Consider the following 18,267-nt stretch of genomic DNA (forward strand, 5'->3'; position numbering starts at 1 on the left):
GAAATGAGGATATCAGGTTTTGGGGCAGCAGTGGCTTATGCTAGAAAGAAATGATACACATTTGAATATTCCAGGTAAGACACTGTGAGTCTTTATATCCAATAAAACTGACCTTTAAGTAAAGAGGATACAAATACTTCTCTATCATGAACGTGCAAGAAAAAACAAAAACAAAAACAAAAACAAAAAACAAAAAACAAAAAAAACCAACCCTGGAAAATACTCATTTTAGGGTCCTTCATGTGAAATTTATCACGGCATGAGGCTCAAGCAATCAACATAGCAAGAGAGACTGACCTGAGGACTGGTGTAAATATATACAGGTAAAAACTATATAAGTATCTGTAGAACAAAGAGTAGATGATAGTTAAACAGGGAGAGAGTATAATAATGGATATATGCCCTAGAAGTTTAGATATGACTCATGTATTAAAAAACAGGGAGACACACTATAAGAATTATAATAAAGCTGTATCTGGTTTCTAGGCCAGCACATCAAGAACCTGGAAATCGTTATTCTCATCATCACAAGAAAAATGCTGATTAAACAGAATATAAACAACTCGTCTTCAGGGCGCCTGGGTGGCTCAGTCGGTTAAGCGGCCGACTTCGGTTCAGGTCATGATCTCGCAGTCCGTGAGTTCGAGCCCTGCGTCGGGCTCTGTGCTGACAGCTCAGAGCCTGGAGCCTGTTTCAGATTCTGTGTCTCCCTCTCTCTGACCCTCCCTCGTTCATGCTCTGTCTCTCTCTATCTCAAAAAAAAAAATAAACGTTAAAAAAAAAAGATTTAAAAAAAAAAAAAAAAAAACTCGTCTTCAATCCATAAGAGAAATGAGGTCACAGAGCAAACGACCACACAGAAAACCGCAGAGCCAAGTGATCGAGAATCACAGCTTCCCAGCAGCAGAAACAGCCAGTACTGCCGGCAACTTGTAGCAACACTTCCAGGGTGGCTAATTTCTGGAGACTGAGTCATCAAATCGCTTGAGAGAGAAAAACTCCTAGGGCCCCACCGGGGCCCCACTGCAGGAGCCCCACCGGGTTCTCAGGCTGAAAAATCACTGAGAAACATCCCCCGTTGCTTCTAGCAAGGAAGGGAGTAAATAAAAACCTTGACGGGAGACAGCATTCTGTTTTTCTTAAAAAAGGAGAAACGATGTACCACCCTAACCAACATGGGAGACAGAAATACCTGAGTCCAGTCTCCTCTCACCCTCCTATCTCACCTAACGAAAGAAAAATGCTGAAAAGCAGTTTGGAAGGTAAAGGCCCAGGAACTCCCTCTCCACACCTCACCAATAGGGCTCCCATACAGTGACAAGGTTATAGCTGAAAAACTACAATGATCAGACACTACTAAGGAGGAATCTCTAGGGAAACTCAAAGACAACAGGAAAGACAAAAACAAGGATACTGGAGGAAATTCTAGCCTATGAATCCTGTAGCCATAGCAAACAAACCTTACACTAAAAGCCTTTTTACACCAGTTTTGTTTTCTTAAGACATCATGTCTGGCTTTCATCAAAATTACAAGGCATACTAAAAGGCAAAAAAAAAAAAACAAAAAAAAAAAACCACAGTCTAAAGAGACCAGGCAAGCAATAGAATCAGACTCAGATATGACAGAGACTTCAGAATTACCAGAACGGGAATGAATATAAAATAATTCTCATTGATATGTGAAGTGCAAAATTAGCCAGCATGCAAAAACACAAGAACATATGATGTAGGCAGAAGGCGACTCTAAGAAAGAATCAAAAGGAAATGTTAGAAATCAAAACAATGTAACAGGTATGAAAAAGGTCTTTGATGAGTACATCCGTAGACTTGACAGTCATGTGAGCTTGAAAATACGTCAACATAAACTTGACAAACTGAGAAAAAAAGAATGAAAATAATGGAACAGAATATCCAAAAACTAGGTGACAATTCCAAAAGGTGTAATATACATATAATGGGAATACGAGGGGGGGGGGAGGGGAGGGGGGACCGCAGGGGTGGTGGTGATAAGGAACATGAAATATCTGAGGTACTAATGGCTGAGAACTTTCCAAAATTAATGATGGACACTAAACCACCAAACCAACATATCCTCTGTAGGTACTTACCCAAAGTTAAGGAGAGGATAATTACCTACAAGGATAATTACCAAAATAACTACACCTAGGCAGACAGTATTCTGCCAAAGACAAAGAGTAAACATTCACAGAACACATGAAAGAGAGAAAAGAAGACAAAACACTACCTGACACGAACAAGAATAAAAACTGCCTTGGCCTTTTCTTTAGAAACCACGCAACGAAGGAGACAGCAGAGTGAAATACTGAAGCGTTGAACAAGCAAGCCCACCAACCTCCAAGTCTACATCCAGCAAAATTATCCTGGACTTTCTCGCACTAAGAAAAATCGAGAGATTTGTCTTGGAAAAAAAAAAAAGTATTAAAAGAAGTTCTTCAGAGAAAATGCTAAAGGTCAGAAACTCAAAACTACGTAAAGAAAGGAAGAGCATTAGACATGTTATATAAAGTTATTATTAAATGGTCACACAGATAACAGTTTATAATTACAGCAACCAACGTATTCATTGATTATTGCTTATGGATACGTACAATGAATGACAGCAATGCACTAAGTGACAAGAAATGGGAATGAGGATACTATTCACTAATTCAAAAAGATCTATGCGCTCCTATGTTTATTGCAGCATTATTTACAACAGTCAAAATAAGGAAGCAGTCTCAGTGTCCATCAACAGACAAATGGATAAGGAAGACATGGTCTACATATACATACACACCCACATACTCACACGAAATATTACACAGCCCTAAAAAAGGAGTGTGTTATGTCATTTAAGACAAGATAAACAGACTAAAAGGGTATTATGCTCAGTGAAATAAGTCAGACTAGGAAAGACAAATGTCATATGATTCCACTCATAACTGGAATCTAAAAAAATAATAAATAAATGAATAAACAAAAGGCAGAATCAGACCTATAAATACAGAGAACAAACTGATGGTTGCCAGAGGGTAAGGGGGTGGGCAGCATGGGCAAAATGGTGAAGGGGAGAGGGAGATACATACCAATTAAAAGACAGAGACTGCCAAATAAAAAACAAAATCAATTATATGTTGTCTGAGATAAATAAACCACTTTAAATATGAAGCCACTGATAGTCTAAAAGTAATAGAGCAAGATATACCACACTAACACTTAAAAACAGAAAGGAAAAGCCAGAGTAGGCATATTAACTCCAGACAGACTTCAGAGGAACGAATATTATCAAGGATAAAGAGGGGATTACAGAATGATAAGGGGGTCACTGATCCAAGAAGATATAACAATCTTCATCGTGCACGTAAATGACACAGCGTCAAAATAACGTAACGTAAAAGCTAATAGACCTGCAAGGAGAAACAGGCAAATCAACTATGGAAGTTGGAAATTCAACACCCCTCTATCAGTAACTGAAGGTCCAACGGGCAGAAAAGGACAAACTAAGCAGCATCGATCAAGCGTACCTAACTGACATTTGTAGAATACTTCCTCAGCAGAAGACATCAACAGGAGAATATACATTCTTCTCAGGCTCACATGGAACATTCACCAAAACAGACCACGTTCCGGATACCGAACACACCTTGACAAACTTAAAATAACAGAAATCATACAAAGTATGCTCTTGGACCCCAATGAGACTGAACTAGGAAATAGTAATGCAAAAAATACCCAGCAAATCCCAATACGTGGAGATTAACAACGTACTTCTACATAATACATGGGTCAAAGAAGAAATCTCAACAGAAACTTAGAATATTTTGAACTAAATGAAAATGAACTATGACTTAGTAAAATGTGTGGAATCCAGCAAAAGCAGCGCTTCCTGCGAAGTTTATAGCATTGATGCCTATATCAGAAAAGAATGATCATCTCAAACGAGTAATCTAAGCTTCCATTTTAGGAAACCAGAAAAAGGAGAACAAAATTAAATCCAAAGCAAACAGAAGAAAAGAGACAATAAATACTAGAGCAGGAATCAAGAAACTGCAAACAGGAAACCGGTAGAGAAAATCCCTGGGACCAAAAGTTGGTACTTTGAAAGATCAATAAAATTGATAAACCTTCAGGCAAGTTAGCTACGAAGAAAAAAAGAGACCCAAATTTTGGAGGCAACCAGAAATAAAAGGAAGGTCATCACTACTGATCATGTTAATGTTAAAAAAGGATAATAAAGGATCATGAAGAACTCTACATCCATAGATGCAATGTAATCCCAATCAAAGATCACGGCAAGTTTATTCTGTGGATGTCAATAAATTAACTTTATAAATGGGTGTCGATAAATTAAACTTTATATGAAAAAGCCAAAGACCCAGAATGGCCAATAAAATACTGGAGAAGAAAAGCAAAGTCAAACTCAGAAAACTGGTACTACCCAACTTCAAAATTTACCATAAAGCCACTGTAATAAAGACAGCATGGTACTAATAAAAGAACAAACAGATCAATGGTCAGAACAGAGCCCAGAAACATACAGGTACAAATACAGTCAAGCGATCTTTGACAAAGGAGAAAGGCAATTCCGTGGAAAAAAAGGTAATTTGCCAACAAGGGGTGCTCAAACAACTAGACATTCACATTCAAAGAAAAAACAAAAAGAATCTAGACACAGAACTTAACGCCTTTCACAAAAATGAGCTCAAGATGTATCACAGACCTAAGTGTAAAATGCAAAACCTTAGAATAAACAACGGAAAAAATCAAATCAAGGTGGCCCTAGATTTGGAAATGACTTCTTATTCGTAACACCAAACACTATCCAAAAGCAAAAAGGTGGTGAGACTTCATTAAAATTTAAAACTTCTCCTTGGTGAAAGAAAATGGTAAGAAAATGAATAGAAAAGCCACAGACTGTGACAAAATTTATGCAAAGTAAGTATGTGGTATAGGATTGCTATCTAATGCACACCGATTTTAAAACGCAACAATAAGAAAACAACCCAACTAAAAAGTGGACCAAGAAACACCCCTCATCAAAGAAGATACACAAATGGCAAATTAGCATGTGAAAACATTGTCCACACCTCACGTGATTAAGGAACCGGAAATTAAAACAAGATACCACTATACACTACTACAATGGTTAAAATCCGGAACACTGACATCACCGCATTCAGGCAAAAACAGAACTTTAATACATCATTTGTGGGAACACAAAATGGTACAGCCACTTCTAAAGGCATTTTGTTGGTTTCTTATTAAACTAAATATACTTAATCACCCATGAATGTTTACAGCAGCTTTATTCATAATTGCCCAAATTTTGGAAGCAACCTAGATGCCTTTCTGTAGGTGAATGGATAAGTAAACTGTGGTACATCCAGACAATGGAGCATTATTCAATAATAAAAAGGTATGTGAAAAAACAAATGAATAAAAAAGCAAAAAGCAGGTCAGACCTATAAACACAGAATAAACTGATGGCAGCCAGAGGGAAGGGAAGAGGGAGATAAAGGCTTCCAGTTATAGAATAAGGCATGAGTATAAAAGGTACAGCACAGGGAATATAGTCAGTGATCCTGTGATACAGTGTGGTATCCTGACAGATGAGAAGTACACTTGTAGGGAGCACAGCGTAAGGTATACAGACAATGAATCACTATGTTGTACACCTCAAACTAATGGAACATGGTGTGTCAACTATACTCAAAAAATTTCTAAGTAAAAAAAAAGATAGGCGCTCTCAAGGCAAGAAAAGACACAGAAGAATCTTAAACGCACAACGCTAAGTTAAAGGCGGCTTTCTGTAAAGATTACATACTATATAATTTCAACAATATGACATTCTGGGAAAAACAAAACTACAGAGACGTAAAATTTCAGTGGTTGCCTGGGGTTCGCAGGGAGGTAAGGAAAGAGAGAGGGAAAAATAAGTAGAGCAGAGGGGATATTTAGGGCAGTGAAAGTCTCCTGCACGACACTACGCATTGGTTAAAACCCACAGAGCGTTACAACACAGAGTAAACAGTAAACTGTGGACTACAGTTAACTTATGGACACTGGTCTGTCAATTTTAATAAATTACCACACTTATGCCAGATGCCAATGACAGGGGAAATGGTGGGGGTTTTAATAGAAGAAACTGCTTTAAAAAATAAAGTCCAGTTTAAAAAGAAAAAAGAAAAAAAAAAAGGAAGGGGGAGAGAATGGGGAAAGCATACACACAAAACAACTGTTTTCAGCACTATCAGTGGGGACCCTGGTGTTGACCAAGTAAGTGAGATATTCCAATTCTACCAGTTTGTAGCCCCGAGAATCAGGATGCTCAGTGTAGAAGGAAACAGATGTGGAGCGTGAAGGATAACAGCCTTACGGTCCTACATTTGAATTGGAATTCATTAGTATCTTCTCCTTAAAAACATACTCTTCTTAGCCATGTCCATTAAAAAAGCCTAAAAACCACCAATGACCCAGCAGTAAAAAGTACGCATGGAGCCCACTTTGGGCCTAAAATACTTCCCACTGAGACATACAAACAAAACCAGGGTTTCTCAGAGGACTGGCCGATTCTACGTCTGGGGCAGGAAGTGACAGACACATCGGGGACGGCTTGGTACCTCACGTGGCAAGGAGATTGGCGGAGACGGTCTTGCAAACGGAAAGGCCATGTCAAATGGATGGGAGAGCAAAGTAGAAGAGGCTCCCACGGGGCAAAAATGAACAAAAGGTGTTTGAACGAGGACAATGGCTGCACAGCTATGGTGCGCAAGCAGGCAAACACACTCTTTTAAGAAGCAAAAATTCTGATACCTGCTTCTACACTCAGAGCTTCTCATGTAATCGGCCTGGGGTGTGGCCTAAGCATCAGAAACTTTAAAGGTCCCCTAGGGTCTAATCTGCAGCCAAGTTTGCGAGCTAATAGTATAGAAGGTATTGGTCAACAGACAAGGTCCTTCTCAGAGACAGGCTTGAGGTGTGGTGTGAACAAGCCTTCTGGGAAGACGGCCCGGCCGGGTGGGGCCAGCACGGTCTGTGAGATCTCATTATGCGTTAACAATGTTTACCCTTTGCCCATCACAGAAGTTTCCAGTATCCTCCCTATTTGGGGAAGTCTTGCCTTCCATTTTTACAAGTATGTAAGAGCACATTCCAGACCCAACAATTCCACTCCTGGGTCCACAACCCACAGAAATGACCATGTGTGTGTTCACCCAAAGGCATGGGCTCATAGGTTTACAGCAGCACTATGCATAACTACCCTCATCTGGAAATGATCCAAATGCCCATCAACAGCAGAGTGGAGGAATAAATAGGGGCAGAACTCACACAGCGGATCCAAACCCAACTTTACGGCATGAATGACTGTCACATGATGCTAAGCAAGAGAATCAGACACTCAAGAGTGTGCACATATACTCCTCTTTTTAATTTTTTTTTTCTTGAGAGAGTATGCGCAGGGGAGAGGCAGAGGGAGAGAGAAAAATCCCCAGCAGGCTCCACGCCCTGCACAAAACCCAACTCAGGGCTCAATATCACAACCGTGAGATCCATGACCTGAGCCCAAATTGAGAGTCAGACACTTAAAACCGACTGAGCCACCTAAACACCCATATAATCGTCTTTTATATAACAATGTGCAAAAACAGGCAAAACTATGCCTTCAGGGTCAGGACGGTGTTTATCCTTGAGGGGACAGTGACTGGGAGAAGAAAGGCTTCCGGGCTCTCGATCGTGTTGTTTCTTGGTTTAAGAATGTGTCAGGCTGTACAGTGACACGTGCACTTATCCAAATGGTTGCTTCAAGAGTTTTTTGGAAGTGGATATTTTTTTTAGAGTGTGTGTAAGCGAGGAAGAAGTTTCCTGCTTCCTCGGCCCGATCGGTCTGAGCACGGGCAGGTCGGCATCCCCGAATGCGCTCCTACATCGACACCGAACTGTTAGCCCACAGACGGCAGTACCCTGGCGTCTACGACAGAACCGGACTGCTAGCGGTCGCTCACTGTGCACCTGCTGAATTAGCCGCTCTGTCCTTGTATGTGCATGCGCCTGTCGAAAATGTTAGGGACAGGAGGCAAGACAGCATCAGCTGAGAACGCAGCTTCTGAAGTCTGACGGCCTGGGTTCAAATCCTGGCTCTCTTTCTCATTAGCTGTGTGACTGGAAGTTAACTTAAGTTCTCTGAATCTGCTTCCTCAGCTATAAACTGGATGAGGATGAAGACAACAATCATAATGAAACTGTGGGTTTAAAAGAACTCATCCATAAGGAGAGCTTAGTACAATACCTGGTGCCTGGTAGGCAATGTGTGTTTGAACATTTGTGTGTGTGTATCACTATACTATGTATATACGGCATAGTATTTTAATTACGTGATCATTTTTCATCCTTCTAATAAAAACAATTAAAAGGTACAAATATGTAATAGGTTAAACAGGTACCTTCCTCACGACCTAAAGGCTTAAGTATTTATAGCTCTGAGAAACCAATTTACACCTGAACATTTGCAAAACCATTAGTATACTGAGGCTGCAAAGCACGTCAACAGTCTCTGGTCTCAGAGGCCAAGATCCCTTCCCAATAACCTGGTGTGATGTGTGCCTTTCAGCCTTTCAATGGGCTCAGTACGGCCTAAAAATTGCAAACTATTCTGAGTCCAGAGAAATTACTAACATATATGCAGAGAAATATATTAAACGAAAAGGTGCTGCATAAAGTACAGGTACATTATAACTAAAGTTACCATTTCATGTAATTCAGGTTTCTTGTAAGAAGCAATATTTCCCCAACACAGTCTCTCCAGCACCATACTTGGTCGTGTTTTAAACTAACGTTCTGTTGGAAGACGGGAGAAATGAATCCATATACAACAGAAAAAGATCTCACATTTGGTCACTAAATTCAGTTAAGATTTGTAAGTGTTTCAGAAAACCATAGAGGGGGAGGGTCACACTGACCAGATCAAAGAGTAAGTTGCTTCTAATGGTTTCTTCGACCATTAACGTTCTGCAACAGCATGATAAAACTAAGTTTCCAAGCCGACGGGCTGGCCGAATGCACGTTATTTGCCCAGTGCGGGGTTTTTAAGGAATTCTGAAACTGACGGCCTTGAGGTCAGGTCTGTGCCCCAGTCAGCCCTGGAAATCATCACTCCTTAACATCTGAGCCAGGCCCTCACTGTACTTCAGGGGTGCAAAAACGTGCCACAGTGTTACAGAAGCGTCCGACACACTGCAGCGTGTACCCCACCACCGGGACTTTATAGACCCTACATAACCTTCCGACTCGCCATCTGTAAGATGCTGACAATTACCATGTGCACCACAGGGTGATAGAATGCGAGTGTAACAACCACTAACCCCGACATAAACACGTGTAGATCATTCAGAACCTCTGGTGTAGACGTTATGAGCTGAATTGTGGCCCCTCAAAATTCATACGCTGAAGCCCTAACCCCCGGTGTCTCAGAATGGGGCTGTATCTGGAGACAAGACCTTTAACGAGGTGATGAAGTCGACACAGGGCTGTTAGGGTGAGCTGTCATCCAAGCTGAGTGGTGTCCTCCTGAGAAGAGGAAAGTGGACACGCACAGAAACACCACACGCGTGTGCGCACAGAGGAGAGACCGTGTGAGGACGCAGTGAGGGAGCCGCCATCTTTAAACCAAGCAGAGAGGACTCAGGAGAAACCAACCCTACTGACACTTTGAGCCTGGTCTTTCGGCCTCCACAACTGCGAGGCGTAAATGCCTGTTCCGTAACCCTCTAGTCTAGAGGGTTTTGTATGGAAGCCCTGGCAGACGAATAAAGCAGGGAATGTTATACTATCATTTGTCTTCCTGGTTTAACCAACACCTCCAATCCAAAGTACTCTTTTACATCGGTAGGCATCACACACGGGTGAAATCCGCCCAAAGGGGGCCCTGCAGATTCCATTTCTCTTGTGTTTCATTGAGAGAAATGCACTGACTGGTCAGCACCTCTCCATTCAGAAGCCCCTGGGTCTCCAATAGGGTTCAGGCCTGCAAGGTAATTATGAAACACGACAATATTAAAGATACTGGGAATCAGAACATAACAAAGGTGAGGTTGCTTTGACTGTGAAGTTCATGGAAGTACCATAAAGGGGGCTATCTCTACCCAAAGGAGGCGGCATGAGGAGAAAGGAAGCAACCGCCTAGGTAGCACTGGATGACAGAGCAGGAGGAGATGTAGAATGTCCTGAGGAAAACAGAGGCTCAACAGTGACCTCTGCCGGCCAGACACTTGATCTACATGGGGCAGGAAGTCCCATGAGAAGCCCTGAGGAAAACACAGTCTCAACAGTGACCCCTGCGGGCCAGGCATTTCATCTACATGGACTGTTCCTCAGCCACATCTTTATGCTGAAATTGCTTTAAAGAATAAAAAATAAACCAGGGTGCCCAAACGTGCTATTCAAAGCAAAGGTACTATAAAGAAATCATCTCTAGCTTTTGCTTGGCAAAACTATAACTACAGGAGTGGATCTCCTATAACTAGATAAAATTTCTTTGAACCAGGTTCCTGTAAATTTATGGAAAGAGGAGACGTGATGCGGCTCTCAATTAGTAACCATATCGATTTTAGCACTGATTAGCACAATTAAGAGCTGGCTGTAATGGCAAAGCGGTGGGTGTTAACAGTTTCTGATGCTAAAAATCCAACTACTGCAGACTGATTACATAGTTCACAGTTTTCTTAACATAGCAAATATTAATTTATCAATGGACAGTTTAAAGTTTCAGTAGGTAGGAAACTCCCAGAGACTTGGCTTGGATAGCACCCATCCTGAAAAAATGCTAGGAAGTTCAACACACAGTTATTGGGGGATTTGGGGTACTTCACTTAGTCGAAAACGGCCACCATTTTTCCATGCCTGTCATTCTCCATAGACACAAGCACATCACCACCAACATCCTGTGAAATGCCCTGCTGCCTCCCCAACTACCTCCCACGTTGACCAAGGCTCTGAATTTGCCGTGTGAGGCCACGGTTCTTCCTCCTGACCTTGTCACACCAGACATGCCCATCTAACTTCCTGGCAATTCTCAATCGGGTGGGGAATGAGGCACTGGGTGCCCAGACACCATGCAGCAGAGAGATAAGCAGGCGAAGGTCACTGGAGAAGCACCATTACCGAGAATTCTAAAAGCTAAACAGACACTGCTTTGCATTTTTTTTTACACAATCATGGATAAAACAGATTTTCAGATATTAGAAATAGTGAAGATGAAGACTAATACGTGCCATGCTACTGAACTAAAGTGTGTGGCCCCAAAATTCATATATTGAAACCTAATCCCTATCTGTGATGGTATCAGGAGGTGGGGACTTTGGGAGGTGATGAGGTGAAAAGGGTGGAGCCCTCAGGAATGGGATTAGCATCCTTGTAAAAGACACCTGAGAGAAGCTCATTCTCCAGTCACCATGTGGAGGCTCTACGAACCAGGAAGTGAATCCTGGAAGCGAATCCTCCAGGAATAATGAATCCGCCCGCGCCCTGACCTTGGACTTCTAGCCTCCAGAACTATAAGAAATAAATTTCTGTTGCCTGTAAGCCACCCAACCTAAGGCACTGTCACGACAGCCAAAAGGACTCAGACATGATGCACCAGATGGCCCTCTAGGTACTTTACAGATAATGACTCACAGCGAGTCTCTGAGGTAGCTACTCTACCTTCATCATCCCCACTTTATAGATGAGAAACCCGAGGCGCAGAGAAATGACGTGACTTGCCCAAGGTTACACAGCTAGTAACCAAAAAGCTGCTTCCAAAAAATAACAGGCCGAGGCTGACCGAAGCCGCAACGTCAACTGACTCATTATTAAATGTTCAGTCACACCAAAGGCATCATATTTTTTCTTTCTTTATTTCCTATCTGGATGAGACATTTTCCGTTTTTACACTGTCCTAAAATCAGAACTAGAACACTGAGCAGTTTATAGCATGTTCCTGATGGTTGTAACCAGGCTTCCCTCTGGAGAGTCAGGGAGGCGGCCGGGTAGGGGAGTCCTGGGTCGTGTTCCCTCCCCTGCGCTGTGCTTTCTACCCTAGCCTGCAGAGGCACAGCTCTTAGCAGAGAGCATTCCTTCTGGGGGGAGCTTTCTCCAAGCACTGTGCCAGGTACAGAGGTAAGAGAGGCATGCACACCAGGACCAGAGGAGACATGTAAACCAGGCTGGATGGGATGGCGGGTTAAAAACAGCACCGGGGCGGAGAAGTGGATGGATCGATCATACCGTCTGTCAGCAAGCACTGACAGAGGTACAGGAGGCTGGCTGGGGAGAAGAGGGGAAAGGGCTTCCCAGGCCAGGATACCACAGGGTTAAAAACACAATGGTGGGCGTATCTGTGCAAGTTAGAAAAATAAAAAAGGAAAGGTCTTACTAAGAATTATAGCTAACGTGACATGTCCTCCAGCTCCTTTATCTTTCCTAGAAGACAGCCTATATTGATAAGAAAGTACTAAGGGGGTGACCACATCCAGGTTTAACAGAGCTTGTGAAACAGCCCTTCCAGAAAACCCATGATTATGTTTGTTGATTATCTAGCATGGTCCTTTAGAAAGACCACTGCCTCGGGGCGCCTGGGTGGCTCAGCGGGTTAAGCATCGACTTTGGCTCAGGTCACGATCTCACGGTCCCTGAGTTCGAGCCCCGCATCGGGCTCTGTGCTGTCAGCTCAGAGCCCGGAGCCTGATTCTGATTCTGTGTCTCCCTCTCTCTCTGCCCTCACTCTGTCTCTCTCTCAAAAATAAACAAAACATGGGGCGCCTGGGTGGCTCAGTCGGTTAAGCGTCCAACTTCAGCTCAGGTCATGATCTTGCGGTCCGTGGGTTCGAGCCCCACATCGGGCTCTGGGCTGATGGCTCATAGCCTGGAGCCTGCTTCGGATTCTGTGTCTCCCTCTCTCTCTGCCCCTCCCCCGTTCATGCTCTGTCTCTCTCTGTCTCAAAAAATAAATAAACGTTAAAAAAAAATAAATAAAAAGAACATTAAAAAAAAAAAGACCACTGCCTTGAAGGTGAGTTATTTTTCTTTATAATTTATCTGAAAGATATTTTAGCCTAACCTGAAAAAAAAAAAAAACACCAAAAAACTGATAAAGGTTTGACATCCAGAGGGCAATACACTTGAAGAGATTAAAAAAAAAAAAAAAAAAAAAAAAAGTCACAAAAGACTTAAATAAAAGAAATGAAAAAAGTCTCCCTGGCTACTAATGGGATTCTCTGCTCCCACAGAAGCTGATTACAGGGCCCTTCAAAAGCGGCTTTATCATCCAGGTGAGGACAGCTGCACACGCACAGGTCTGCAGCGAAATCTCTTCAATAAAGAGAACAAAATTGCTACCATTACTCTTGGAAGCTTTAAGGAGAATGTGTGTGCAGATTTCATGCCACGTAGGAAAAAAAAAAAAAGAAGGAAATAAAATGAGGGAGTAATTTCAAAGAAAGAGCAACCTGAATCTTTAGGAATCCTAGGCCAAAGTGCCAGATGCTTCGGGATCTGTAAAGTTACCACAGAAAACGTCAACATCTGACACAAATGCCTGACCCAGCCTAAGGAGCCCGCTCTCCTTGGTCCAGACTGTCGACTGCGCGACGGAACTGGTTACGTCTGAGGCTTATGGGCTCTATCCGGATATTCCTATTAAAGTCAACATTCACTATGTGCTCACGCAGTACCAGGCGAGGTGCTGAGCACTTGACATGCATCAGTGCCCTCGTGGCTAATCCGGTCCTACGAGGTGGGCACTTACATTTCCATGTGATGATGAGGACTCAGAGAGGTTAAGTAGGTTCTCTGAAGTTCCACAGTATGAAGATCTGAACCCAACCTATGCAACTCCAGGGCCCCATTGGTAAGCACTGTATTCTCCCGCTCTGAGGGGGGGGGGGGGGGAGGGGGGGCTGGCTCCGCCCAGAATCTGGCTGGATGGAAAACAGCAGCATCTGTCTGATGTCTGTCTCTGGCCCATGAAGACTTCCCCATCAAAGCTTTTGGGACCTGAACGCCTGAAAATATTTTTTAAAGACAATTTACCGTCTCAGAGAAAGCAAAGTGCTGCATTTATAAGACACGATTCTCCCACGCAGAAAGACAGACGGTTCACGCGCTTCAAGGAAGTACAAAACCTCCATTCTTAGTTTCAAAACTTATTTCTTATCTTTTGCGAAACTCAACAAAGTAAAGGATAATGAAGGGAAAACTTGAGACACAACGACTATTCCCTACCCATGCAAATGAGTTGTTCCCCGTGGTGAATCTTCATGCTAAGACAGAAAACCTCACGGTTACAGTTAAAATTTTACCAATAAAGAAATAGGGGAATTCTTATGCTACAGTTTAAGTGACCAGGTCAAACATTTTAATATCTAGATTGTTAAAATATACACAGTAAGCATTATGCGTACTACCAATAAATGAGCCCCAGTCAAGAAATGGGCTTCTGGAGGCATCCTGGAACCTTCCAGACTCCAGGAGTCCAGAAGTCAGGCAGTTACAGCAGAGAGGGGCCACTCTGTGGGTCTCCACACACCCCAGAAGCTGGAGGAGGTCAAAATCTCCGAATTTACTCCCCCAACTCCCCGAGACGCAGCCTTGCTCTTCCTTAAGCTACTTCCCTGGGAGAATAAGGATCTTGCTCTGCACCACCTGATATTACACCGGAAACAGCTTTCTCAGGAAGCAAGTGGCTATCTTTTCTTCTTCAGTAAAAGCCAAGGCTTCAAAGAGATAATGCGAGTGAACCGAAATAGCTATGCCACTCTCCCTACTTATAAATATTACATCAAGAAACGTCTTCAAAGCCGAGGGCTAGAAAGCTCCTCGGCCATGATGGGGAGCAGAAAGCCACGGGGCCACAAGTACAGCAGAGAGAGGCCTCCCGCTCACGCTCCCCATCCTCGGTTCCAGCAGAGCCTCCGGCAGTCACCATGACCTAAGCAGAGCCGGGAAGGGGCAGCATAGGCACACATCCAGATGTGCAACTGCCAGTTCAGTCCCGGGGACAGTGGCTCTGTTGCTGCCCCCAAGATGCCATCACCACTTGGGAGAGGCCAACACATCTCAAGAGGCTGAGATGCTAATTAGCACAAAAGCTAAAGCTGAAGGGCAGGCATCTTAGGGTCACCAAATACAAACACTCTAGGACTTCTCGCCCCCGTTCCTTCTGCAGAGATGGTTCAAGAGCACCAGCGCCCATCTGTCCTGGGCACAAACCACGCGTTCACAGTAGACTCTGCTCTCTCCATGCCTAACAAGGAATCCATCATCTTTTAGGTCTCCTGGATATCTCCCCTCCTTCTCCAAAGTCATGTCCTGGTCTGGGTCTCATCAACTCTCGGGCCTAGTCCGTCAGGCTTTCCGTGATCCATCCAACTTTTCTGAGCACCCACTGTGTCCCCGGCACTATAGCGCAGACAAGTATGATTACCGCACGACAGCGTTGCCCCCACTCTCCAATGTGGACGAGAGACATCTCCATGAAGAACACATCACAGTCCCGTGTAACAAGAGTCACGAAGCAAGGCATATCCAACTTCACAGAGAAAGGGCGGTGTTTGCTCAACACTGACAGAGAGGGCTTCACAGAGGCTATGACAACTAAGCTGATTCTTGACATATAAGTAAAAAGATGTGGGGGGGAAAGGAGAAGAAGAAAACAATACTTCGAAAGCACAAAGACCTGAAAGAGTGTGCCCTGGTTTGGGATGGGCAATCTATTCAGTGGCTGGGAAAACACATGTGCGGAAAGGACAGGCACTAAGGTAGGTTTCAGTCAGATTCAGAATGGCTCTGCCTGTCACGCCAAAGAACCTGGAGCATTACTGTTGGTAATGAACAACCAGGAGAAGTGTTGAAGGGAGAAGGTCCAACCTTAAGCCACGTTCTGCCTGAAGAAGAGTTTTATTTCACCTATAAATTATTTTTCAGGGCGCCCGGGTGGCTCAGTCCGATGAGCATCTGACTTCGGCTCAGGTCATAATCTCGCAGCTCATGAGTTCGAGCCCCACGTCGGGCTCTGGGCTAACCGCTCGGAGCCTGCAGCCTGGAGCCTGCTTCAGATTCTGTGTCTCCCTGTCTGTACCTCCCCCGCTCATGCTCTCTCTCTCTCTCTCTCTCTCTCTCTCTCAAAAATAAGTAATAAACATTAAAAAAATTATAAAGAAATTATTTTTCAAATTTGGAATTGGTTGTCAACGTCTAAAACTTAGGAAATTTCATATAAAAATCTGGATTCTTGGCTTCTTAAAAAACAACTCTGGCAACACTAAATCCGCATCCCCAGGTGGTGACAATTGTTTGGATGTGAGTAGCAGGTGTAGCAGCCGCCCCCTTCAGATGAGATACCTCTTATGAAGTCCATGACCACCTTCACCTGGCCCCAATGGACATGCGACTTTGCAATCTCTGGTTTAGAGAGCTACACAGTAAGGTATGTTGCAGAAAAGCAACACTTGAAAACAAAAGTGGGTAAACAGGCTCAGCAAAACCGGAAGAGGGAAAGTTAGGGAGACATCACAGTAGCACAAGAAGGCGGTAACAAAAGCCTCAACTAAGTAGAATAAAGAGCCAAAAAAGGGTAGAGAGTCAAGAAACGTTTAACATACTCCAGGCATAAGAATAGTGATCACATAACTTTTCTGTGGCAATTGTTCAAGGATCAGAGACTGTATTAGGAGAAAGGAAGCATGATTCAAAAATTATTTTCTTTTTTTAATGTTTATTTTTTTATTTTATTTTTTTAAGTTTATTTATTTTTCACAGAGAGATAGAGAGAGTGAGAGCGTGAGCTAGGAAGGGGCAGAGAGAGAGGGAGACACAGAATCCGAGGCAGGCTCCAGGCTCCGAGCTGTCTGTCAGCACACAGCCTGACGAAGGACTCGAACTCACAAAGGGTGAGATCATGACCTGAGCTGATGTCGGGCTTCACTGACCCAAGCCACCCAGGCGCCCCAATGTTTATTTTTTTAAGAGACAGAGAGAGCTTGCGAGCCTGACCGCAAGCAGGGGAGGGGCAGAGAGAGGGAGAGAGAAATCCCAAGCAGCAAACTCAAGAACTGTAAGATCATGACCTGGACAGAAACCAAGAGTGGGTCTGACGCTTAACTGACCGAGCCATCTAGGCGCCCTCAAAATGATTTTCAATTGAAAATAAAGTGGGTTAATTAAGTACACTGTGTGGGAAATCCACCCAAATGCAAACGATCAGCATAGACAACAATGAGGTACAGCTACACCTATCTGTGTGATTCTTTCCCTGGACTCTCAGGTTCATCTTCCAATCGGAACGGAGCGTAATTCTGACTGCAAACTTTCTGGGCTAAGCTCTCCACAAGCGAGGTTGACAAGCAGGGAGCGGGATGTAAATCTTTACAACCTCTCATACCGGCCGCCAGCTACTTGGAAAATTTGTAAACCCTCCAGCGGCTCCAAGGGGAAGACCCTGCCCGAGAACTTACACAAGCCGTTGACATCCAGCATGTTGGAGATGCCCCGGTCACTCATGTCCACTTCCGGCTGGTTCTTCTCCCGGCTCTCCTCCACCAACTTTTTCAGAGACTTGGACATGTTCTGTAGCAATGACAACAACAAGCACGTGGGCGACGGCCAGGGTGGTGCAGGGAGAGAAAGGGGAGACGCCCCGGGCTGGCACTGTCCAGTTTTCCCCCAGGCTTGGATGGTGGGCAACGGCCGGCAGGGTCCGGGTGCAGGGAGGGGGCGGGGCGGGGCAAGAGCGTGGGAAGCGTCCAGTACTACTCCGGTGGCGCGGAGAGAGGCGAACCCAAGTGCAAACCACACACACTCACCGCCGAAGGCAGCACCTAACAGGTGGGGCGAAAGAACCACAGGTTTCCGCAGGGCGCACTTGAGTGGCAAGAGATGCACTCGTTCAGAGCAAAACGCGGACCGGAACGGGGAACACGCCCTGTCCCGGAGCTCCGCGCAAGCGCACACCCTGCGGCTCGCCGCTCCACGCCCCGCCCGCGCCTGACCCTTTCCAAATTAGGAAAACAGTTTACTAGACGTGGCTCTAGGGTGAAGCTCCGCCCACAAAGGAATGTGTACCCGGGGGCTGACCAATCACGTCCGTCATTTGGCCTGGCGACTCCGCCCCACCCCGAGGTTCGTTCGTCCCCCGGAATGCCTCCGGGTTTGCAATCCGCGCAGACCTGCCTGGGAGCCTGCGCAGTAGTGTTGGCGCAGGCTCGGTTCGTGGGCCGAAGCACTGAGTGCTTTGGG

The 18,267-nt window shown here is 44.3% G+C and overlaps 1 protein-coding gene across 3 annotated transcripts in view; it reads right to left on the reverse strand.

Moving 5' to 3' along the window:
* Positions 1–17,973, reverse strand: part of RSU1 (Ras suppressor protein 1) — a 200,959-nt gene extending 182,986 nt beyond the window's left edge. For all 3 annotated transcript variants that reach the window (XM_042991148.1, XM_007081261.3, XM_042991149.1), the window contains exons 1-2: positions 17,835–17,973; positions 17,487–17,598 (exon numbers count right to left, since the gene is read on the reverse strand). In XM_042991148.1, the coding sequence (XP_042847082.1) occupies positions 17,487–17,595 (109 nt within the window). In that variant the 5' untranslated portion in view covers positions 17,596–17,598; positions 17,835–17,973. The remainder of the gene's footprint in view (positions 1–17,486; positions 17,599–17,834) is intronic.
* Positions 17,974–18,267: the final 294 nt, after the last annotated feature.

This window comes from Panthera tigris, chromosome B4, assembly GCF_018350195.1.
Source record: "Panthera tigris isolate Pti1 chromosome B4, P.tigris_Pti1_mat1.1, whole genome shotgun sequence".
NCBI classification, from domain to species: Eukaryota; Metazoa; Chordata; class Mammalia; order Carnivora; family Felidae; genus Panthera; species Panthera tigris.